A 25,726-nucleotide genomic window follows, 5' to 3' on the forward strand; every position below is an offset into this window, starting at 1 on the left:
AAAAAAATGTAGTTGCTATTGGTGGACCTGAACAAATTTAGTATTTAGCAAATCTCATTCTTTTGTTTGTTGGTATATAAAGGATATGTCATTCTACAGCAGGGGTGGGCATAGTCCGGCCCACAGTGAATGCCATTTCTCAGCAGCCCCTGCCCACATGGCTGGGGCCAGTTTCCATAGAGACTCCAGCCCACTCTGTGACAGCACGGGGTGTGATTTTCATGGAGACTGGCCCCAGCATTACTGCCAAGGCATGCAGCTGGGTGAAGAACTGCTCAGGGGCTGGGATCTTATGGAGGTGATAGCGTGGTCCAGAGCTGGGGCAGAGCCGCAATCTGCAGTCTGCATGCCACGGGCAGGGGTGTACAGGCAGCATAACATGGCTCTGCCCCAGCTCTGGGCCATGCTGTTACCACTGCAAGTTCCCAGCCCTGGCTCCAGAGCAGCTCCCTGCCCTGCCACATGCCCTGCCATTGGTGCTGGGGCTGGTCTCCACAGAAACCCCAGCCTCACACTGTCATGGTGCAGTCACTGCTGGGGTCTCCGTGGAAACTGGCCCCACCATGCAGGCAGAAGCTGCTGGGAAATAGAGTTCGGCTGCTGTCCAGGTCCACAATTTTGCTCATCCCTGTTCTATAGAAAGGTGTTCACTGTTGTTTCTCTGTTCAACTGGGGTAGCCCACTCAGAGAAAGCTGTGGGTCTTGGTGGTTTTGGGGAGGCACCAGTGTTTGGGCACTTTCTAATAGGATTGTGATGATATGTTGCATGTCAGATCTTTCTAGTGATTCTCAACATTTTTAAACTCCTCAGAAAATATTGGCTTGTTAGCCTTGATGCACTCCTCAGAAAATATTGGCTCTTAGCTTTTGCTCATTTTTTTTTTTTACCTCAGAAAGATAATAAAGCAATTTTTCTGTAGCAAAGAACTTGGAATGTTTTTATCCCCATGGATTCTTTATTTGAAATATCTGTGTTGATATTGTGAATCATATATAGGTGTTTGCACAGCTAACAGTGCTATTATTGTGCAGCAATCCATGACATCCTTCAAAGGGTCTCATGGCACCTCAGGGTGCTGCAGCATCCTGGTTGAAAATCACTGGATGATTCTGTCAAAAGTGAAATTGAACAATTTAAGTTACATACCAAAGCCAAAACAAATGGACAGGTCAGAGCTGCTACCAATTAACTGCTATATTATGCAACCCTCAAGAGATTCCCTCCAAAATTTAACATTTAGATGTGAAATCTGTTTTTGCTGTTCTGAATTCATTGTATGTATGGAACATTTTCCAATGTCTTAATCATAAAACATCAGTATTTTATATTGCCTATATTAAATAGTTGTTTTTCACTGCTTTTATTCATAATAATGTACAGCCATTTTATCTGTTAAATTTGTTATCTGTAAATAATCTGCCCCATTCAGAAAATGTGTAAAACATTTATTATAGCAAAGTTGATCTGTGATTTTGAAATCTTTAGAGAGAATAAATTAAAATATATCTGTATTAAGGATTTTACTACAACATTAATAACACAGTTATTCTTGGCCTTACAAATCTTTGTCTAGGGTAGCTATATTTAACTCACTCTGTAGCATGGTATTTGGTACTGGAAATAATGTCTTTCCATGAAAATATGATTTGTGAAAATATATATCTGTTTCAGAGATAAAATTCTTAGTAAATGTATCTTGGCACTCTCAAACAAAAATATTACTGGATAGCACATTTTCATTAGTGTGCTGTTCCAATCTTTTAGTACAATGAATATCTAAAACTACTCATCAGGGGTAAAGATGAATAAAAACAGGTCAAATAATTACTCACTTATTCTATCTACATTACTACTAAGTGCAGTTATGATTAATGTTGTAAACAACAAAGAACTAATAGTAGTTATGCAATCATTTCTAAGTGGTACACATTTTTGCACAGTTTTTAAAGTAATTTTCTCTTCTTTGCTCATATAAACCACCCATCACTTCATTTTAAGTTTGATTTATTATGTGTTCTGTTTTTTTGTTTTAAATAAAAGTGTAACTGAGTTTTTTAATTATTTGGTTTACAGGTGGAAATGGTGTATTCATTGTTGTCAATGCTTGGTACTCATGATAAGGATGACATGTCACGAACTTTACTAGCTATGTCTAGCTCCCAAGATAGCTGCATAGCCATGCGTCAGTCTGGATGTCTTCCTCTCCTCATCCAGCTTTTACATGGCAACGATAAAGACTCTGTGTTGTTAGGAAACTCCCGGGGCAGTAAGGAAGCCCGTGCCAGAGCCAGTGCAGCACTGCATAACATCATTCACTCTCAGCCTGATGATAAGCGAGGCAGACGGGAAATCCGTGTGCTCCATCTTTTGGAACAGATACGGGCTTACTGTGAAACATGTTGGGAATGGCAGGAGGCACATGAGCAAGGCATGGACCAAGACAAAAATCCAAGTACGTCATCATAATGCCCCAAAAATATTAGCAGTATATTATAGAAGCATTTAACTTTTAACCTGAATTTTCAGTTGCGTGTATATTGTGTCTGCACATGTAGATAGATTGTAACATATAGATTATATACAGTCTTTTTCATGGTAATTTTTTAAAAACTTACATAATACCTGAAAACAGGATGTCATATGCGAAATGCATACTATCTATATACTCTTTCTGAAATACTGTTCTTTAAATAGTAGAATTTAGTACTTTTTCTAAGTGGACTCTTAAGATTTTTTTTGTACTCTATACAAACTTGTTTTTAAAATTCATGGTAATTGTATTTGTCTTTTTTTATTATTATTGTTGTTGTATGTTCTAAATGTTGAATATGTAATGCTTTTTAAAATCCCAATCTTTTACTCAGAGGGAAGGATATTCTAAGGAGATCTCCTTTTTTTTTTTCTTTTTGGCAAAATTGGTCTTAGAAGGGTACAAATAGAGCAGTCTAGTTCCAGCCTATTCAATGTAATACAAGCAACTATTAAGGATACCCTGTGTATGATAGATCAGGGAATTTTAAGCTATTACGGTATTGTCACTGTAAAGTAAATGCACTTCTTAAGAGAAAAAATGTTAAAGTATCAATTTAACTTCTAACAGTGTTTCTGATTTAAGGGGAAACATTTCCATTCTTTCCACCAGTGCCCACTGTCAAGTTAATTAGCCAAATAAATGTATCAGCCTTCAAAATCTACTTGTTTAATAAGGTGGAAATTCCTATTTACAAGGAATATTTGCAGCACCAGAAATTAAATATCTAGAAGTTTGGTTATATGTATGCATAAGTCTGTCCACAAATCATTTTCATTAGATTGCAAAATTAATTTAGTCTTTTCTTGCATTTTTTCAGTAATCCAACTAAAATTTACTTTGAAATTGTATTCCCTTGAAGGTATATTATCTTGACCACACCCTTTTAATAGACCAAGTAAATATTAATTGTTTCCTTTTCGGGTGGGGTGGAACAGTGCCAGCTCCAGTTGACCATCAGATCTGTCCTGCAGTGTGTGTTCTGATGAAACTTTCATTTGATGAAGAACATAGGCATGCAATGAATGAGCTTGGTAAGAGCAAATATTTTTCTATATACATCTGTTAGAAGTTTTTAACTTTCATGTGTGTTATATAGAAATACAATAAATTGTTCAATATTGCCACAAGTGTAGATAAATCCCCAGTTAATTTAGGTCAACGACCCTGTCCCCAGGTGATTCTTTTGAGCCTGTTGGAATGATATGGTGATCTCAACCCAGTTCTTATTTGGTGAATTATTAACTGATTTGCCATCACAATTGCTGGCAGCTGATACAGTTGGCGATTTTGGAAGACCACGGAAAACACATGTTGGGAATTTTGGAAGGGCTGGACTGCTCCATGGAGACAACCCTATTTCCAAGTTGAAATTAAGGCACATTGGCACACTTTCTGAGCGCAAACTTGCCCTTTTGTCTGTTCCATGCCTATTAATGTACACAGGTCTCCAGCCACCTTTAATGAGCATTAAGAAGCACATATTATTTCTCTTGGGAAGAGAATTCATCAATAAGAATAAGAATTATGCAGTAGTAATCATCAGGTGTTCTACATAGCCCTTATTCTAATTGTTCTGATCTTGTCAGATGAAAAGAGAACTGTGCTTTGACATGTGCACTTGCTGGGTAAAGTAAAAGGATGTGCCCATTTTACACTTCATAAATACTCATCATGCACACATTACACTGAGACTTTCTTTGAAGTCATCCATAGTTATCTTTTGCAGTGTCTGTACACACACATGTATATATTGCATTCAACTGTGCCTTTAGGTTCCTCATTCTCTTTCCCTGGAAAGTGGCTTGGCATCCATAGTGCTCCAGTTTGCAGCAAGTACAAACTGTGCAAAGAAGATAGGCCATTATTTAATGATGTATTTTAGGACAAACAGGGTGCATCCACACATGCAATTAGCATGTAGCAATAAACTCTGGTGCAGTTTGTGCTGGAGTTATTGCTCCCAGGTGCAACATTTACATGTGCATTCAAGACCATAGCATGTTGCCCACCCCTGGGTTGTTGGGGCGGTGTGGGGGGGGAGAGCAGCAGCCTGCCAGCCCAGGGCTGCTGTACCCTGGTTCAGCATGCTGGGGCACAAAGGTGCTACAGTGTGCAGCTGGCTGGCAGGCAGCCCCCACACTGTAGCACTCTCGTGTCCCAGTTAGCCACAGTCACTGTCTGTACATGCATTTCAGCACACATAACTACTCCACTGTAGGATAGTACTATCCTACAGCGGAGTTAGTTGATTTAATGTGCCCTAATGCAGGCGCATGTGTAGACACTGATGTTTTACTGTGGAGCTAATTAATCAGTTCTGTGGTAAAACTCATATTTAGATGTACCCGCATTTATTTACTTTGTTCTCTAACAGCTCTACTTAGAGATAACTGGTACATGTACATATTCCAGTCAAATGCATGAGTGCCTGGAGCAGGGGTCAGAGTGCCAGAAACACCCACAGCCTTGACTTGTAAGATGTCAGCATGCCATTGACGGACAGTTGGGGAGCCATGAGGAGCCCGATCCTTGTTGTGGCAGCACAGCCCCAGCCCCTTCCCCACCATCTGCCTCAAGACATGAGTGCACCCACCACCACCACCAAGCCAGCCTGGGGCTCTGCGGATTTCAGTGCAGCTGCTTGCAGCCTCCCTGCTCCCCCACAGCCGGTTCAGGTTCTGGACAGGCTCCTGCCTCCCACCATGGAGCCCAGGCTGTTCGCAGCAGGTGGCAGGGAGGGTGCTAGCAACTGCACCAGGGTCTGTGGAGCCCTGGCCCGGCTCATTGCTGGTTACAGGTGCACGTGCACCTTGGTGGACAGTGAGAAAGAGGCAGGGGCCACACTGCCACAAGGATCAGGCCCCTTGTGGTTCTCCCGCTGCCTGCCCTGAGGCCTGTGGGCCAAGCAAAAAGTCTTCTCATGCCATGCTCTGGCCTAGAGCATCCAAGTCAGATCTGTCATTGAGAGCCCACATGAGGACAGTGCTGTCCCCAGCCAGAGGCATAAGGACAGGCAAGGGCACATATGCTGCCTTTGTAGGGACCATAACTAGAAGTCTCTGATTAGATATGAGGTGCACGTGTACCTGTATGTGGTATACTTATGTGCAAAGTACATCCCAAAGAACAACCATTACAGTAAGTGTAAATGACTTCCTTAAAATGAACTGATGGCCCAAATTCTCTGAACTGTATGCTTGATGTACACAGGGGGTGGAAGCAAGGATGACCAGTGAATATCAGGTCAATAACCAGTGCAAGATAGATAAAGAAGTGAAGAGGGAGGTCTCTCTTATACTGGCTGTCACTGGTCTGGGGGCACTGTGTAGTAGCAGAGGATCAGCATGATATGGCATCCGGACTAGTTTCCCATTTGTTCAGCCAAAACCCTTTATGTGTTGGATCTTGGGAGAGGAAGTGTTACAGGAACTGGCTGGCAGCCCTAGACCCTTGAAGGACTTTCGCAGGCTTGGAGAATTCTCCATTGCTCAGATCCTCTAGGTAGATGGATACAAAGCAGCTGCATTTTGGCTGTGAGTCTAACCCAATATGCTTTTAGCAGGCAACTTTACCATGTACGTGATTTAAAACTGAAAAATTGTATTTAAAATTACTTAGGCACGTGTTTTGTAGAGAAAGTGTGCATGGGATAGCTTGTTTCAGTAGATTGAGAAAAAAACAGTACAGAATATAGGATGTGCTTCCTGGATGGAAAATTATTTTCTGTATTTCATTTTTTTTTTCAACCAGTGGTCCAAAGCTTACTTTAATGTGCATACTCCAAAGCCTGTATTTATTGCAAAAATCTTGAATATCCTCCTTGGTATTTCCACAATGTTTGCATTATAGTATATGATGGGCAGGAACTGGGATACATTCCTGTGCCGGGAATTCTTATTGGCTAGTTCCTAGGTGCTTTGGATTGCTTTTTGGAGGCAGCTATCTGTCCATTGCCAAATAAAAGCAATTTGGATCACCTTTCTGGGGCAAGGAGCCTAAATTCAGACTTTTCAGTGCTTAAATAGAGGCACTTCTGAGAATGATTTGGATCTGGCTTTTAATGCCTTACCTATAAAACAAACAAACAAAAACAAAAAAACTCAACTTTTTGTGTATATGACTTTCCCAGCATCACGTTAGGAACTCTGTGACAGAGATGGCACTCTGTTCCAGGGTGACAGTCCTATGCCTAAGCCATCAGACTGTTCTTCCTGTTCTTGCTGTCCCTTGCCTTGTTCACTGTACATCTTCCAGCTTCTGCAACAAATGAGGCAATGGGCCTCAGCAGACAACCTTAATTCATTCCTAGGATGTGGTTCATCTAGTGAACTGACTATGGCAGGGGAGATCCTAAGGAAGAGATCCTAAGGAAGAAATACATGCCCATATAATTTTAAAAAATCATAATCTACACAAACAAGAGAATTAGAATTGCAAAGATGACCTTGTCTCTGCCATTTTGTAATTTGTGAGTGCTTGACTTTGCAAACAAAATAATTTTAAAGTAGTTGCTTTGGGCTTAAGGCTTTAAAAAACAAGCTGAAAAAAGTATAAGATCCATCAGGTGGAAGTATGTTGGCCATCCACATAGATCATTGCACTGTTAGAATCCTTAGATCCACAGCACATACCTCTAACACTTTAGTTAAAGCTGGTGGCAAACTCACTTGGGGCCCCAGGCTGGATCCAGACTGCGAGATTCTTTGCGGGTCATATCCAACCTGGGGATATGCTCCTCTGCATTTGAGTCCAGGTTCTTCTTCTCTTTACTTTTTACTGCTTGGGAATAAATAGAGAGGCACTGACAGCCAAGAAGAGGTGTCCCCTGGCAAAAGGGAGGATAAGTAGTGTTACTAGTCCTGCTAAGCTGCTGCACACCTAGGAAGCTAGTCATCACTGTCCCCATAAGGTAGTCTGGTTGCTATGTAAGAGCTTTTTGGGAACAGGGAATACTCAGTACAGATTAAATCTTTAGATATCTATAAAAGGCTCTACTGAGTATATGCTAACTGGATTTTTAGTAACTTAGCTAGATTTTGGAAGATTTTCACGGAAACAACACATCACGGCTGTGCCAGCAGAGTGTGAGCCTTTTCACCCCTGCCTCAATCAATTTCAAATTCCAAAACATGGAGGTATGCTTGCCAGTGAAATGGTTATTAAAAAATGTATTTAGTTCAGATCTTGTTCTCAGAAGTAGCCAAGCCATTTATGAAAGTACCGTGCTCTCCCAAAAAGCATCAACCAGAGACAGACGCATGGAATGGAAAAAATCCTATTGAATTTGATATTTTTTTGATTAGCTAAAAACTGAGTCTTAAAGCAGAAATTTTTAGGTAGTTTCAGCTATAGATGAAACTACTTACTACAGTTCTGCTTAAAATATGGATATACTTTATTGACATTATTTTGCACCATTTTTGGTACGTTATTTTGTACAGCTATTTTTGTGTTGTCTCTGCTTTGGAGAAGGAAGACCAAAAATGCCACACGTCTAATATTGCCTTTAATTATAATTTTTATTGTCTAGGAGGTTTACAAGCCATCGCAGAACTGTTGCAAGTGGATTGTGAAATGTATGGGCTAACAAATGACCACTACAGTGTTACATTAAGACGGTATGCGGGAATGGCTTTGACAAATTTGACTTTTGGAGATGTGGCAAACAAGGTATATTTTGAAATTAGTTTTGTACATAATTTTACATTTTATAACATAATTTTGTTTCTGAGTTAAATTTTATTTCTCAGAAAAGTGAGAGGGTGATGTTTAATCCCCAAGGCAAGTTTATGAAAGGGGCATGGGACAGCTGTGACATTTCATTGGTAGGCTGTAACACCAATTGACTAAACATTGCATTAAAAAATATAATAGCACCCTTGTTCCAGAAATAGTTGGGTTCAGGTTGACCTTTAAATTAGGGATCAGAATCTTTGGTTTGTTTGGATTGTTTGTCTTGTTTTTTGGTATGAATTAATATAGTCCATATTCCCAAACAGAGACTTAATTGATACTAAATTACATACTTCTCTTGGAAAATTATGCAAAGTTTTTCTAGCCCCATAGATTTGAGCTTACTACACAGCTCCAAATACAGAGAGTATTGTAATGCTAGTTGTCCAGCCAAAGAATAGTGCAGCTGTTATGAAAATTGTATTTTTAACAAATTTGCCTGTTTTTCTGCAGTATATCTTATCAAATTAATTCCTTGTGCAAGTGATATAATTTTTAGGTTGATAGTTATTAAGAATAATCTCATTTTTCCCCTGATGTAAGGAATGATTTTTTAATTCAGGTCAAGATTAAAATGATTGAAAGTGTTTTTGGATGCAGAATGAAATAAGCTTTTATTTAAAAAAATATGATCAGGAGTAAACAACATACTCATTGGAGTAAAATTTAAGTAGATAATAAGTAAATATCTTGTCAGATTTAGCAAAAAATGACATATAAAGTATGTTATTGGGACCTGATGTAAATAAGCTCAAGACTAGTCCATGTCTGGTCCTGGACCCATTATTAGAAAGATAAAATTTGAATAGATTAGTAGATCTATGCTGCTCCTGCCTCCCTAGAATTGAGCCTGAAAATCATGCTCAGCTTTTAAGTGGTTGTAGAATTTGAATTAAATGTCTGTAACTGAAAAACCAATAACATTGAGCTATTTTTTAACCCAAATCAGCAGGGGTGACTAGTTTATTACTTGAGAACTGTGTGCATCTGTCATTTTGTATATTTTAATAGCCTCTTCCCTTTTTTTCCCTGAAAGGCTACATTGTGTTCTATGAAGGGCTGCATGAGAGCTCTCGTTGCGCAGTTAAAATCTGAGAGTGAAGACTTGCAGCAGGTAACTTTTTTTTCCTTTGAGAAGGAAACATTCCCCTCCAAGAATCATTTCACTGATTTGCTCTGTTTTCCATCACATCATACTGAAACTTTTAATTTGCACTTGCATTATGTTCTTCTCTAATTTCTTACATTCCTCCCACTCAGTGCTTTCTTCTCTTCCTCCACTCATAGCTGACTTCATGCCTTTTCTTATGCTTTATGGTCCCAAGGGACTGAGATTGCAGTTGGGGGTATCTTAAGCATATTTCTTCTCTGACATTTCCCATATGGTGAAAGAAAGTATATAGTGGCTGAAGAATCTCTGCTTCAAAGGATATTCTACCTTACGCTGGATTAGGTTGTTCTACAAACAGTATGTTATAAAGTGTCCATGCTGCACCAAGGCATCTAGTTCAGTGTCTTGACCCTCCATAAAGATTTTTTTTAAAGATTTGCAAATAGACATTTCTTTAAAAGAGCATTTGGAATGATCCTGAGTGTTTGACCAAGAAATCTTATGTCAGTACCAGGAAGACTACTTGACATTGCAAGTGAAAATAGAATTGAAAACCACCTTGAAACCACTACATATAAAAGAACAAATCATCACAGTTTTTAGAAAGGAAAAACAGCAAAACAGTGGATGAAGGAGCACTGCTAAAGATAAATTGATTTAAACTTTAAAGAACTCTTTGACAAAATACCTCACACCTCCTAGAGAAGCTAAATAATCATAAATGAGAGAGTAGATAAGAGACAATGAAAGATAACAGTGGGGAGCCTCTGATTTAATAATTAGGACAAATGTTAAATGTATGGATTAATAATCTGGAAAGGAAGGCGAATAACATGGTGCCAACATCTTTAGAATTAGTTAAATGAATTAATCGAGTAGAGAAGATTATGAGGAAATGGAAGTATATATCAAATCAAAGAATGTGTGCCTTTGAAAAATTCAGGGTAAGGCTTGTTGGAAGAAACAAATTAAAATATCTTTACACGTTCTTGAGTTAACCAGCTATAAGCAGTCAGGCCTTGATGCTTGTTGCAGGAATAGCTCAATGGAAAATTCTCATTATGAAGCAATAGTTTAAAAGGCAAACAGCAGTAGTTAAAAGCAAACTATGAAGCAGTAGTTTAAAAATAATAGTTTAAAAACTATTAAAATGGTTAGAAAATAATGTTGAAACTATTTAATGCCTACACCTGGAATACTAGATGTAGTTTTGTATAGAATATATTCTCAGTGGGAAGAACAACAGCAGAAATGTAAGGAGCATAGAAATAGATAAGAGAGGTATTTAAAGAGAAATTGAAAAGGGGACTGTTCATTATAGGAAAGACAGAAATGAGGACATGATAGTTGTATAAGCACATTAGAATGGTAAAAGGCACAAATTGTGTACTCCTGTTTGCCCTTACACAAGAATAGGGAGATGAAAAATAAATTTTAAATTGCAAATACTTAACCTTAGAAATTGTTCCTGCAAAATAGCACTGATGCTCAGGACCCAGTGAAGTTCAAATAAGGATTATGCACTTCTATGGATAATTAGACCACGAAATGGTAACCTGTCTATTTTATAAGGGATATAGGTTCTCGTGGTTCAGGGCATAATTAGCTGGGTTAGGTTATTCTGCAGCTGTCTACTGTAGGGGTTCTTCCATTCCTAAGTACTAGCTGCTGTCAGAGAAAGCATACTGTGGAGTAGAACTCTTAGCTACCATTCAGTTTCTCAACTAGTGGTTCATTCCAGTTCTACAAAGTTTTTTTTTTTTTTCCTTTTACCCAAAAGATGAAAGAAAATATTTGTTGACGCATATATTTTTGTTGAGCTATAAACCCACTTTAGAGGGACACTAAATAGGAGCAAATTTTTAATGTACAAGCTAGCCCAGTGGTGTGAGAGAGAACTCCAAACTTGTCGCTTCCATTCAGAAGCTGTAAAGGGAAAGGGTCATCATATCATCTGGTGAAAAACTCAGTATGTTGAGATGTATTTTCCTTTTATGTTTGCAGGTCATTGCAAGTGTATTGAGGAATTTGTCCTGGCGAGCAGATGTCAACAGTAAAAAGACTTTGCGTGAAGTTGGAAGCGTGAAAGCTTTGATGGAATGTGCTTTGGAAGTTAAAAAGGTATAATTTGTAAAAGATGTAGTACATTTTTAAAGGCCTGTATGAATTTTTCTTCTTAGACACAGAAAAAAATATTGTTACCCTTTTGTCCTCAGCCATTAGCCAAATATTCAGGTTCTTCTAGTTTGTTTCCATTAGGAAAAAAAATGCTGATGGAGTCCAGTATTTTATGTTGCAGTCCTGTTCAGTTGCAAACCATTGATCCGAAGTACTGTTTCCCACACGCACAATAGGAATCAAGCACAAGGCAGTTCCTTTGCTGAAAATTCCAAAGCTTTCTCCAGCCAGCAAATCTCCAGTCCCCAAATCTCCCTTTTTTCTCTCTTCCAGGATCACACTTTCAGTGCTTAACTTGCCATCAGCTGCCTAGCTTCTTCGGCTGCTTTTTGGTATTTCATCTGACAAGAGTACATACCTCCATCAAACAGGGTTCTAAAATTTCTTTGCTCATGTGGCTCAGTGTCTGACTGGCCTTGCATGCAACTTGTGTTTTGGTGGTGAATTGTAGTGTTTCATGTACTCTCCACCTAGAAGGAGCGTGACTGTTTATTATATATATCCACAGTTGGAGGGTGCTTTTATACCAGGGGTGGGCAAAATACTACCCACGGGCTGGATCCAGCTTGCCAAGGGATTTTCTGGCCTGCAGCAGATCCCTTGGTCCTGCCCAACCCACGCACAGGGGGCAACCCAGGCTCTGGCACTGCCAGTCCGGCTGCTTCCAGGTGCCCAGGGAGTCGGAGTAGCGTGACACCTGGATTTGCTTCCCAGCTCTCAGTTGCTGCCTCCACTGGATCCAGCCCCGCTGCCTGGGCACCCCAGTGAGTCTCCCTCATTGCTGCCACCAGGGTGGGACCTGTGAGGGCAGGGTGGATGAGATGGGGCTGGAGGTAGGCATGAAGTGGTGTTCCAGAGCAAGATGGGCAGACAAGGTTGGGATCACAGGGCAGTGACAGTGTGGGGCCTTGGCCACAATCCACTTCCTGCATGCCCCTGTGATGCATGCGGGTTCCATGGGCAGAGGTGTGCAGAGAATGGATTGTGACCTGGCCCTAGCCCCACCCTGGACTGTTACCATACCAGGATCCCAGACCAAGGCCTGGATGCAGTTCCCTGCCTATCCATGGCCTTATCCCATCCGCCTAGCTATGTGCCCTGCCTGTGCTGGTCCCAGTTGGTTTCCATGGAAACCCCAGAATCATGAAGCGGTTACAGTGTGGAGCTGGGACCCAAGACAGAGGCATGATCTACTCCCTGTACAACCCTGCCCACAGAACTGGTGCCCATCACAGGGGTGTGCAGGCAGTGGCCAGAATGGGGCTAGAGCTAGGGCTGGGATTTGGGGGAGTGGCATCTGGGAGTAGGACAGGCAGACAGAGCTGGGGCTGAGACCACAGGTTGGCGACAACACAGGGCCAGAGTCCCATGATCCCAGCCTTGGCCCTGCCCACCTACCCATCCCACTCCTGGATGCCACTCCCTGCCCACCCACAGCCCCATTCTGGCCAATCGTGAAGCAGAGTTCCAATCTGCTCCTTGCATGCTCCTGCCTGCAGAGCAAGCACCCGTCACAGGTATGCTGTGTGCTCAGCTGGGATGGAGCCAGGGCTGGGATCTGGGGGAGTGGCATCCAGGAGAGGGATACATGGGTGGAGCTGAGGCTGGAATCACGGGGCACCTGCCCACCCAGCCATCCTGTTCCTGGATGCCGCTCCCTGCTCACCTGCAGCCCCATTCCAGGCAAGAGCAGAGCTGAGCTGTTATCTACTGCCTACACACCCTTGCAGCAGGCACCAATTTTGCAGGCAAGGAGCAGATTGCAGCTCTGCCGTAGGTCCTGGCTCCATGATGTCACCCCACTGCAGGCAGGGTGTATGGCCAGGCAGACAGGATGGGGCTACTTAGGGATTTTGGTGAGCTGTTGTGTGGGGGAGAGGTGTGCTGACCCAGGTACAGTAGCTTACCAAAAATCCCTACATGGCCAGTGGGCCCAAATAATTCCCCACCCCTGTTTTAGATTCACTGTTTTCAGTGATGGTTTCATTCAGTCTCTGTCGTAACAGTATATTTCTTACTGCTAAGTTAGGAAAGTGCAAGTAAAATAAAAACATTCCCAGCTTGTGTTTAGTGCTAATAAAATAGTGTATAGATCATTTCCGGGGTTTGGTTATAGCCACATTGGTCTAAGGACATAGGCAGACAAGGTATATAAATTGTTTATAAGTTAATTGTAATTTAGATTTTGTAATTGTAGCTTTGAAGGATCAGAGTGTCACCAAATATGTACAAACAATTATTCTAATTTTCTGTTAGGCATACTGCAAAGGGAATTGTAGATTCCTTTGTTTACTGAATTGCAAAATCATCTCTGTACACTTCAAAATAAGAAAGTAAAAAGTAAATATTATGTAAAACATGTAGTCTAATGGTTCTTAACCTTTTCCATAACCAGACTTCGCAAGGTGCTTTCTTATTTACTATATAGGAAGAACAGGGTGCTCACAAGCTCCTGTACCTGTTCAGGACCACCCTGGAGTTGTGATCTCTAGTGGAAAATTCAGCTCCTCCCTTGAAGAAGAGCTTTCAGAGCAGGCTAGTGTTGATCAGTGACTAATTCAGCAAGGGAAATTATGGTCCCTTCCATAGGTGCTGACTTGGTGGGTGACTGACGCTCAAGCACCCACTGAAAAAAATTAGCGGGTGCTCAGCACCCATGACCCACAGCTGTTTTGGTTTTAAATATTAGATCTCCATGGCTGCTTGCAGATGTTAAAACAAAACTGCACTTTGCTGGAAGAAGCAGCGTGTTACTTCAACCCAGCTCTGCAGCATCTGTAAAGATTGGGCCCTTCAGCGGGGCTTTTTGGCACTTAGCTAAAGCTTTTTGGCACTTATCAATCAGCTATTAGATAAAAGAGCCAAAAAAACACCCGAACTAAAGTCCTGGATCTTTACAGACATTGGGTGAGAAGGGTTGAAGTGACGGGGTGACGGGGTGTCGCTTCTGGGCACGTGCAGGGCTCGGCACACAAATGCAGGGAAAAAAAAAAAGCACCCATCGGCAAAAACCAAAGTTGGCACCTATGGTCCCTTCTCTGAGCTCAAATTAATTATCTGAAACTTTGGTACCTGAAGGCTATTACACTTTATTTTTGAAGTGGAAACTGTTGCTCTTGGGTGCCCATTTCCTCACTTAAAACAGTGATTTTTATGTGGTGTTGGACTAGTATTTAATAAAGTGTACAGCATTAACAGCCTCATCAGGTACATTTCCTACTTCCCCTGGCATCTCTTCTGCTCTCAAAGCTCCATGGTGAATGAAAACATCTATCAAAATGTTTTGTGATGCATTAGTTAGGGATTTAGTCACTAGGGATGTAAACAGTCATTGCATTTCTCCCAGAAGAACCTTTTTGTCTCAGGATCCTACAGAGGTACATCAGTTGCTCCACTTTAAGTAAGTACCTGTGAAGTACACAAGATAAACTGTTCTAACACTGCTTCACAGGACAACATCTGTAAATTAATAGGGGCTCATTCAGTGTAATTGCTAGTCATTCCAGGGACAATCCTGTGAGGCCAGGTTCTGTCCCTGGCCACCTAGTGGCAGAGGTGTACAAATGCAGTTTGAAATGGCTAGTGTGTAACAGGCTGTGCCACTCCTTTTGTCCTGCATTTTGACTGCGATCAATCAGGGCCACCTCAAATTAGATGTCTTTTTTACAGACCAGTTAATTGAGATGATTTTTCCCTCATCCCTCAAATATCTTTAGGGCAACTAACAAAACAGCAATGACAATCCAACCCCATTGCAAGAACTGATGAATGGAGGCCTTCAAAATCACAGATTGAGTTGGATATCAAAACAGGAAGTCCTCATTCATGAGAATCTTTACAAATGCTAGGTAGACGTTAAAACTGGGTAGGGTAAAACACCTGTAGCTTTTTCCAGTAGCATTAAGAAAAAACAATTGTAATTAATATTTCTAAACAGCTGAACCCACATCTGTAGCTACATTATGGATTGGTCAGCTGGACACATCAATGAAGATGGGATTTGTTTTAAGTAGCAACAGCTGATTCTTATATAATGGCATCAGAGGCAGAGTTCAATCAGTGTTGCCCTAAGTGTGTTATATGAGGCCTAGCAGCTTCCACTATTCTGTGTCATGAAGTATGATGTTTAGAGGACTTTTTTGTTGATTTTGTCATTTAATAAAGTTGTCTTCCAGTTTTGTAAATTGAGAAGCTTCTGCTTGAAGAAGTCATTGGTATGTAAAGGTATGTGGTTAGTCTTAAAATAGCTCAACATTCCCATTTTAATGGGTTATGTTCCTACCCGGAATTCTTTGTCAGCTACTGTGACAGCTCTTTGAAGTAACATGGTAGCTGACAAGCACATGATGTACATATTTTGGAATTTGCCAGACCTAGTAGGTCTGATCCAAACATGAGAGACGGAAAGGTAAGGAAGTAATAAGGGTGGTAACCATAGACCTGCTGTATGTAAATCAGATTTTGTGGGGAAAATCTGGAGAAATAGTGCCAGCTGCAGGAAGATAGAGAACAAAATATTAGATATCCAAATGCAGCAAAATGGTAAATTCTGTTACAAAATTTTCAAATTTTGCAGCAGATTAAAAGAAAATGCTAAACTTTTATGGTTCCTGAGCTATGCTTTGTCTAGGATTTGTTGAATTTGATGAGGTAGTTCATTCCTCTTAAAGCTGTGGCTTCAGGCTGTCTGCAGATTCCAGCAGGCATTAATGCTCAGTTTATATTTTGTTCACAGTTTTCTCTGAGCACTCTGGACCCTAGGCTGAAAACCCGTGGTCTAATTCCATATAATTTTTTTCCTCTCTTCATAGGAATCCACCCTAAAAAGTGTACTGAGTGCCTTATGGAATTTGTCAGCACATTGCACTGAGAATAAAGCTGATATATGTGCTGTGGATGGTGCTCTTGCCTTTTTAGTTGGCACACTAACATACCGGAGCCAAACAAATACATTAGCCATCATTGAAAGTGGAGGAGGAATACTACGGAATGTTTCTAGCTTGATTGCTACGAATGAGGACCACAGGTAAATCTGCCATCTATTCTTATCTAAATTCTGTAGCAGAAATCTGTTTTAAAAGAGCTCATAAAAAGTTCCAACATAAATCTACATTCCAGATAAGTAGCACAGTCAAGGTTAATTTTATTTTTGATGGTTTTGGTAAGGTAAGCAGTTCCCTTGGGTAACAGTTGTCTGTAAAAAAAAAAAAAAAAAAAAAGACGGGGGGGGGCAGGGGGAAGCATCTGCTATGTTTGTTAAACACTAAGTAGTAACACTGACTTCTTCTGGAAGCTTCCATCACTCATTCCAGCCAGAGAAAACCACCTGGAAAAAATGGCAGTCTACACAGAAGAGGGAGGTGTCAGAGGAAAAGAAACAAAGAGCTGAGAACTGCAGTAGAATATAATTAGCATTTAGGTTATGATTTTAGCAAATTAAAATACTTTTGTGCTGTAGAAATTAAAACTAATTATCTTGATTAAGCGCTAAATTTAGCTGCAACTAGATTTGATATGCTTTTGTTTGGTCTTCATCTTTTGGAAATGGCATGTGTTGATTTTAGTTTTCCACTTAATTCCAGGCAGATCTTGAGAGAGAACAGCTGCTTGCAAACCTTACTACAGCACTTGAAGTCACACAGTTTGACAATAGTTAGCAACGCATGTGGGACCCTGTGGAACCTCTCTGCACGGAACGCAAAGGATCAAGAAGCTCTGTGGGACATGGGAGCAGTTAGCATGCTCAAAAACCTCATTCATTCAAAGCACAAAATGATAGCTATGGGCAGTGCTGCAGCTTTAAGAAACCTGATGGCAAACAGACCTGCAAAATATAAGGATGCCAATATTATGTCTCCAGGTTCAAGCTTGCCATCTCTTCATGTTCGAAAGCAAAAGGCACTAGAAGCAGAGTTAGATGCTCAGCATTTATCAGAGACTTTTGACAACATTGATAATTTAAGCCCCAAAACATCTCACCGAAACAAGCAGAGACATAAGCAAAATCTGTATAGTGAATATGTTCTGGACTCTAATCGACATGACGATGGAATTTGCAGGTCAGAGAGTTTTAATACTGGTAACATGACTGTACTTTCACCGTATTTAAATACTACAGTATTGCCTGGCTCCTCCTCTTCCAACAGAGGAAATATAGAAAACTCTCGGTCGGAAAAGGACAGAAGTTTAGATAGAGAGCGAGCAATGGGATTAAACAGCTATCACTCAGCTACAGAAAGCACTGGGAATTCCTCCAAGCGAATAGGAATGCCAGTCTCAACTGCTGCAGCTCAAATCACCAAAGTAATGGAAGAAGTAACAAATATGCATATTCCACAAGAAGACAGAAGTTCTGGATCCACATCTGAAATGCACTGCTTGACAGAAGATAGAAATGCACTAAGAAGAACATCCACTGCCCATGCACATTCAACTACTTATAATTTTCCTAAATCTGAGAATTCAAACAGGACATGTCCTGTGCCTTATGCAAAAATGGAATATAAAAGAGCTTCAAATGATAGCTTAAATAGTGTCAGTAGCAGTGATGGATATGGCAAAAGAGGTCAAATGAAACCTTCCATTGAATCTTACTCTGAAGATGATGAAAGTAAATTTTGCAGTTATGGACAATATCCAGCTGATTTAGCCCATAAGATACACAGTGCGAATCATATGGATGACAATGACGGAGAACTAGACACCCCTATCAATTATAGTCTTAAATATTCAGATGAACAGTTGAACTCTGGAAGGCAGAGCCCCTCACAGAATGAAAGATGGGCAAGGCCTAAACATATAATAGAAGATGAAATAAAACAAAATGAACAAAGGCAGTCAAGAAGTCAAAATACATCCTATCCTGTATACACTGAAAGTGGTGATGATAAGCATATGAAATACCAGTCACCTTTTGGACAGCAAGAATGTGTTTCTCCTTTCAGATCAAGAAGTTCCAACAGTTCTGAACAAAACAAAGTAGGTTCTACTCTTGGAATGAACCAAAAAGTAAACCAGTCCTTGTGCCAGGTTGATGATTATGATGATGATAAGCCAACCAACTATAGTGAGCGTTACTCTGAGGAGGAGCAGCATGAAGGTGAAGAAGACAGACCAACTAATTACAGTATAAAGTATAATGAAGAGGAACATCATGTAGATCAGCCTATTGATTATAGTCTGAAATACTCAACAGAAGTCCCTCCATCGTCTCAGAAGCCACCTTTCTCTTTTTCAAAAAGTTCATCTGTACAGAGCACTAAAACTGATCATATCTCGTCAGGTAGTGGAAACACATCAGCTGCTTCAGCCAACTCAAAGAGACAGAACCAGCTTCATCCAAGTTCTGCACAGGGTAGAGGGGGTCATGCTCAGAAGTCTGCTTCCTGTAAAACTCCTTCCATCAATCAGGAAACCATACAGACTTATTGTGTGGAAGACACACCAATATGCTTTTCACGATGTAGCTCTTTGTCATCTTTGTCATCAGCAGAAGATGAAATAGGACGTGATCAAGCCACCCGTGTAACAGATGCAAATAACACTCTGCAGATAGCAGAACTAAAAGAAAGTAGTGGTCCTCTATCTACTGAAGGTGCAGTAAGTGAAGTCACATCAACAACACAACATATTAGAACAAAATCCAATAGAATTCAGACTTCTAGTTTATCTCCGTCTGATTCATCTAGACATAAAGCTGTTGAATTTTCTTCAGGTGCCAAATCTCCCTCAAAAAGTGGTGCTCAGACTCCAAAAAGCCCACCAGAACATTATGTGCAGGAGACTCCACTTATGTTTAGCAGATGTACCTCTGTAAGTTCCCTGGATAGTTTTGAAAGTCGTTCAATTGCTAGTTCTGTTCAAAGTGATCCTTGCAGTGGAATGGTAAGTGGTATTATAAGCCCCAGTGACCTTCCAGATAGCCCTGGACAAACGATGCCACCAAGCAGGAGTAAAACACCACCACCTGCTCAAGCAGTTCAGGTAAAGAGGGAAACAGCTAAAGGCAAAGTATCTAATGCTGAGAAGAGAGAATCAGGACCCAGACAGGCAGCTGTAAATGCAGCAGTTCAAAGAGTTCAGGTATTGCCAGATGCTGATACCTTGTTACATTTTGCTACAGAAAGTACACCGGATGGGTTTTCGTGTTCGTCCAGCCTAAGTGCTCTGAGTCTTGATGAGCCATTTATACAGAAAGATGTAGAATTAAGAATAATGCCTCCTGTACATGAAAATGAGCATGGAAATGAAACAGAACCTGAACAGGCAGATGATACAAAGGATAACCAAGAGAAGAAAACTGAGAAACCCACTGAAACAGAAAAAGATATACTAGATGATTCTGATGACGATGACATTGAAATATTGGAAGAGTGTATTATTTCTGCAATGCCAACAAAATCTTCACGCAAAGCCAAAAAGCCTTCTCAAAGTACTGCTTCAAAAATACCTCCTCCTGTAGCCAGGAAGCCAAGCCAGCTGCCAGTGTATAAACTTCTCCCTTCACAAAACAGATTGCAGTCTCAAAAACATGTTAGTTTTACACCTGGAGATGATATGCCCCGAGTGTACTGTGTTGAGGGTACACCAATAAATTTTTCAACTGCTACATCTTTGAGTGATCTCACAATAGAATCACCACCAAATGAGTTGGCCAATTTGGAAAATGTGGGTACAGGGACCAAGTCAGGTGAATTTGAAAAGAGAGATACTATTCCTACAGAAGGCAGAAGTACAGATGATGCTCAAAGAGGGAAAAATTCAACTGCAACTACCTCAGGATTGGATGATGACAAGACAGAAGAAGGTGATATTCTTGCAGAGTGCATTAACTCTGCTATGCCAAAAGGAAAAAGCCACAAGCCTTTTAGGGTGAAAAAGATAATGGATCAAATTCAGCAAGCATCTTCATCTCTAGCTAGTAAAAACCAACCAGATGGTGAGAAAAAGAAGCCGACATCACCAGTAAAACCTATGCCTCAAACTAATGAGTACAGAGCACGCATAAGAAAAAACACAGAGCCAAAAAGTAATGTTAGTAGTGAACGAAGTTATTCAGACAACAAAGATGCAAAGAAACAGAACCTCAAAAATAACTCGAGAGACTTCAGCGATAAGCTCCCAAATAATGAAGAACGTGTAAGAGGAAGCTTTGCATTTGATTCACCTCATCATTACACACCTATTGAGGGGACTCCCTATTGTTTTTCACGGAACGATTCCCTAAGTTCACTAGACTTTGATGATGATGATGTTGACCTTTCTAGGGAAAAGGCAGAATTAAGAAAAGGAAAAGAAACTAAGGAAACAGAAACAAAAGAGTGTACCAATATAGAACAGATTTCAAATCGGCAGTCAACTAATAGGTCACAAGCTTGTCAAAAACACCCACCAGGCAGAAATCAGCCAAAAACTTTCCCACAGTCATCCAAAGAGATCCCAGACAGAGGAGCAGCTACAGATGAGAAAATGCAGAATTTTGCTATTGAAAATACCCCTGTTTGTTTTTCTCGCAATTCATCTCTGAGTTCTCTTAGCGATATTGATCAAGAAAACAACAACAAGGAAAGTGAAACTACAAACCGGACTGAAGCTCCTGATTCACAGATGGAACCGAGCAGACCGCAAGCTTCTGGTTATGCACCCAAATCATTTCATGTTGAAGATACACCTGTGTGTTTTTCTAGAAACAGCTCCCTAAGTTCCCTTAGTATTGACTCAGAAGATGACCTTCTGCAGGAATGCATTAGTTCTGCCATGCCTAAAAAGAAAAAACCCTCAAGAATGAAAAATGAAGGTGAAAAGAATAGTTCTAGAAATATGGGAGGCATATTAGCAGAAGATCTGACCCTTGATTTGAGAGATATTCAAAGGCCTGATTCAGAGCATGGTTTTTCACCTGATTCAGAGAATTTTGATTGGAAAGCTATTCAGGAAGGTGCAAACTCTATAGTTAGCAGCTTACACCAAGCTGCTGCTGCTGCTTCACTGTCTAGACAAGCTTCATCAGACTCTGATTCCATTCTCTCACTAAAATCGGGCATTTCTTTAGGCTCACCCTTTCATCTTACACCAGACCAAGAAGAAAAGCCCTTTACTAGTAATAAAGGTCCAAGAATTCTTAAGCCAGGTGAGAAAAGTACACTGGAAACTAAGAAAACTGAAACTGAAAATAAAGGAATTAAAGGAGGAAAGAAAGTTTATAAAAGTATGATTACAGGGAAGGTTCGCTCTAATTCAGAAGTTTCAAGCCAGTTGAAGCAGCCCCAGCAAACAAATATGCCTTCAATTTCACGAGGTAGAACAATGATTCATATTCCAGGAGTTCGAAATAGCTCTTCAAGTACAAGTCCAGTTGCCAAGAAAGGGCCTCCACTCAAAAACAACAGCTCCAAAAGTCCCAATGAAAACCAGAGTTCCACTAGTTCCCCAAGAGGAGCTAAATCAGCAGTGAAGACTGAGCCAAGTCTTATAACCAGGCAGCCATCTCAACAGGGTGGATCAAGTAAAGGACCTTCAAGGTCAGGATCTAGAGATTCCACTCCTTCCAGACCTCAACAGCAGCCCTTAAGCAGACCTCTGCAATCTCCAGGTCGAAACTCAATTTCCCCAGGAAGAAATGGTATAAGTCCTCCTAACAAACTGTCCCAGCTGCCAAGGACATCGTCCCCCAGTACAGCTTCAACTAAGTCCTCAGGTTCAGGAAGAATGTCATACACGTCACCGGGCAGACAGATGAGCCAGCAAAACCTTGCTAAGCAGACAGGATTACCTAAAAGTGCCAGTGGCATTCCCAGAAGTGAATCTGCTTCTAAAGGATTAAATCAAATTCTTAGTAGCAGCGGATCAACCAAGAAAACTGAAATATCTAGAATGTCATCCACAAAGTCCAGTGGAAGTGAATCTGATAGATCGGAGAGACCTGTATTAGTGCGCCAGTCAACTTTTATTAAAGAAGCTCCAAGTCCAACACTTAGAAGGAAATTAGAAGAGTCTGCTTCATTTGAATCTCTCTCTCCTCCTAGACCAGATTCTCCTACCAGATCCCAAATACAGACTCCAGTTTTAAGTCCATCGCTTCCTGATATGTCTTTATCCACTCATTCAACTGTTCAGACTAGTGGTTGGCGAAAACTACCCCCTAACCTGAGTCCTTCTATAGAGTATAATGATGGGAGGCCAGCAAAACGTCATGATATCTCTCGTTCTCATTCTGAGAGTCCATCTAGACTACCAATCAATAGATCAGGGACATGGAAGCGTGAGCACAGTAAGCATTCTTCATCACTTCCTCGTGTAAGCACTTGGCGAAGAACTGGTAGTTCTTCCTCAATTCTGTCTGCTTCTTCTGAATCCAGTGAAAAGGCAAAAAGTGAAGATGAAAAGCAACAGGGAGGTACTTTTTCTGGACACAAGCAAACTAAAGAAAGTCAAGCGCCAGCAAAAGGGACTTGGAGGAAAATCAAGGAAAATGAAATTCCCCAGATAATGAATAATCCTGCTCAGAATTCCTCCTCAGGTGCTACAAATGGTGCTGATACAAAAACTTTAATTTATCAGATGGCACCTGCTGTGTCGAAGACAGAGGATGTCTGGGTGAGGATTGAAGACTGCCCTATTAATAATCCTAGATCTGGAAGATCACCCACAGGAAATACCCCCCCAGTTATTGACAGTGTTTCAGAGAAGGGGAATGCTAATGGTAAAGATTCTAAAGAGGTTCAGGAAAAACAAAATGCAGGAAATGTTCCTGTCCGCACCATTGGGTTAGAAAACCGCCTGAATTCATTCATTCAAATAGACAGTCCAGACAAGAAGGGAACTGAAACCAAACCTGTGCTGAATAACCCCCCTCCTGCACCAGAGACCAACGAAAGCACTGTTAGTGAACGTACACCATTCAGTTCCAGTGGTTCAAGCAAACACAGCTCTCCTAGTGGAGCTGTTGCAGCAAGAGTGACTCCTTTCAACTACAATCCAAGTCCTAGAAAGAGCAGTGCAGATAATGGTTCTGCTCGACCATCCCAGATACCAACCCCAGTAAATAACAGCACAAAGAAGCGAGATTCAAAGACTGAAAATACAGACTCTAGTGGAACTCAGAGTCCAAAACGTCATTCTGGGTCTTACCTGGTGACTTCTGTTTAAATACATTTTGGAATAAAAGAAAACCTGATGTATTATTTACAACAGTTATGTAGAAATTTTGTTTCAAATGAAACTTTAAAAGACTTGGGGGAAGTTGGGGTTTTTGTTTCACTTTGTTTTTATTTTTATTTTTTTGTATATAGGTTTGATTCTTGTAGAGGGTCCTTGTTCTGGAAGCCATATTTGATAGTATACTTTGTCTTCACTGGTAATATTTTGGAGGGATACCTGATTGATAGTTTGGAATAAAATCACTAAAGCAAGTATATTTGTATAGTATGTTTTACATGTATTTAATTAGCATCCCATCCCATGATCCTTTAAATATTGCTTGTCTGGAAATAATGAACACAACAGATAGAAGTAATACAAATATATTGCTGTATCAATCATTTCTAGATTACAGACTGACTAAACTACATCAGGGAAAAATTGGTATTATTTATGCAAAAAATATACTCAGTTTTAGTATTTGTGAATCCATCTAACCCTATAATTAATCATGTGGCTGTGAAATTCACAGTAATATGGTTTCTGCTGAACAAGCTTTCCCAGCCTGCTTTTCTGCATGAATGAAACTGATGGTTCATTTTCTGAAGTAATGATTAACAATTCTGTGGTCACATAATGTGCATAGATAGCTATGGTGTAACAATTTACACTTTCTTTGTGCTCTGCAAAAAAGGAAATCTGTGTAACTGTAAAACCTTGAACAAAATTATTTTATCTGAATTAGATTTTATCTGAAAGTAGGTAGAATTTTTTGCTATGCTGTAACTTGTTGTATATTCTGGTATTTGAGGTAAGATGGCTGCTCTTTTATTAATGAGACATGGGTGATGTCTCAACAGAAACTAAAATGAACATTTCAGAAATAAATTATTACTGTATGTAAATCTTGCGTGTTACTTCTGCATTCTTGAAAAAGATCAATAATTTCATTATGAGATTTTTTGATATGTCACCTTAAAATGTTGTATAATGCACTTAAACTTAAGGCCTGATCCAGCAGAATCTAACCAATGCACAGATTCGCGTGAGCTGTCTCCCCTGTCCCCTATAAATGGCTGTACCAGATGCACATGAGGATTGCGGGATCAAGCCCTAAGTCTTCTGTAAATATTTGCAAGTGAAAGATTTTCACACTTCTCGTGTGTAGGAAGGCTAAAGGCAGGCTATTTCCACCAGGCAAGTGTAGCTTTCTTTTCACATCTACACAATCTGAAAAGAGCATTTTGTGTTTTTAAATTGTGATTTTTTTTTTTAATTGGGGAAAATGTCATATGACAATGGGAATCTAAGATGAAATTTTAATCCTATTTTAAGTCTATTTTAAAATGAGGGGAAAAAAATTAAAGGGTCGGAAAAAAACCCACAAGCAGCCCATAGATATTAAGTCTTTATTGTCATGGTAGAAAATTAGCTTTATACCTGAATCATGGTATTTACTGCCTGAAGCCTTTTTTGAATATGGTTTGTGCTAAATAAATCTGGAAAGAAACTGATGTGTTTTAAAAATATATATTTATTTTGACTGTAGATACATTTTTGGTTTAAGGTAGAGACACATGTTAAACTGTTTCAGATGGAAATCCTCTGATAACATGGCAGTTAAGTGCCTCTACGTAAATATGTTAACATGTTGTGCATGATTAATCAAACCAAGAGTAGCAATTCAGTTCTTCTGTAAAACCTCAACCAGTTTGGTTATTACATAGTCCTTAGTTTAGCTATTTGGTACCATAATTTGGGATCTCCTGACTTCAGCTGCTTGGGGATTATTACAAAATGCTGATTTAACAGTTGTTTTAGGACCGTTGTACTGAGTATGTGAGATCCACAGGCACAATCTAGCATAGAAATTAATCTATTTTATCTCACATTCCGCATATTTATGACCTGTATTGTTTCCAAACAACAAGCCACTTACAGAGAAAATAAGGCATTCCCATCACAGTCATGGTTATACTGAGTGAAGACTCCAAAGCCCTCTGAGAAGAAGGGAACATCACTTTAAGAAGAA

The 25,726-nt window shown here is 40.2% G+C and overlaps 1 protein-coding gene across 5 annotated transcripts in view; it reads left to right on the plus strand.

Annotated features, from left to right (window-relative positions):
* Positions 1-24,599, plus strand: part of APC (APC, WNT signaling pathway regulator) — a 168,144-nt gene extending 143,545 nt beyond the window's left edge. For all 5 annotated transcript variants that reach the window (XM_019532478.1, XM_019532477.1, XM_019532476.1 and 2 more), the window contains 7 exons: positions 2,075-2,453; positions 3,470-3,565; positions 8,065-8,204; positions 9,304-9,381; positions 11,383-11,499; positions 16,368-16,582; positions 17,139-24,599. In XM_019532478.1, coding sequence (XP_019388023.1) covers positions 2,075-2,453; positions 3,470-3,565; positions 8,065-8,204; positions 9,304-9,381; positions 11,383-11,499; positions 16,368-16,582; positions 17,139-23,703 — 7,590 coding nt within the window. In that variant the 3' untranslated portion in view covers positions 23,704-24,599. The remainder of the gene's footprint in view (positions 1-2,074; positions 2,454-3,469; positions 3,566-8,064; positions 8,205-9,303; positions 9,382-11,382; positions 11,500-16,367; positions 16,583-17,138) is intronic.
* Positions 24,600-25,726: the final 1,127 nt, after the last annotated feature.

Source organism: Crocodylus porosus, unplaced genomic scaffold (assembly GCF_001723895.1).
Source record: "Crocodylus porosus isolate Cpor-Errol unplaced genomic scaffold, CroPor_comp1, whole genome shotgun sequence".
Lineage (NCBI taxonomy): Eukaryota > Metazoa > Chordata > Crocodylia > Crocodylidae > Crocodylus > Crocodylus porosus.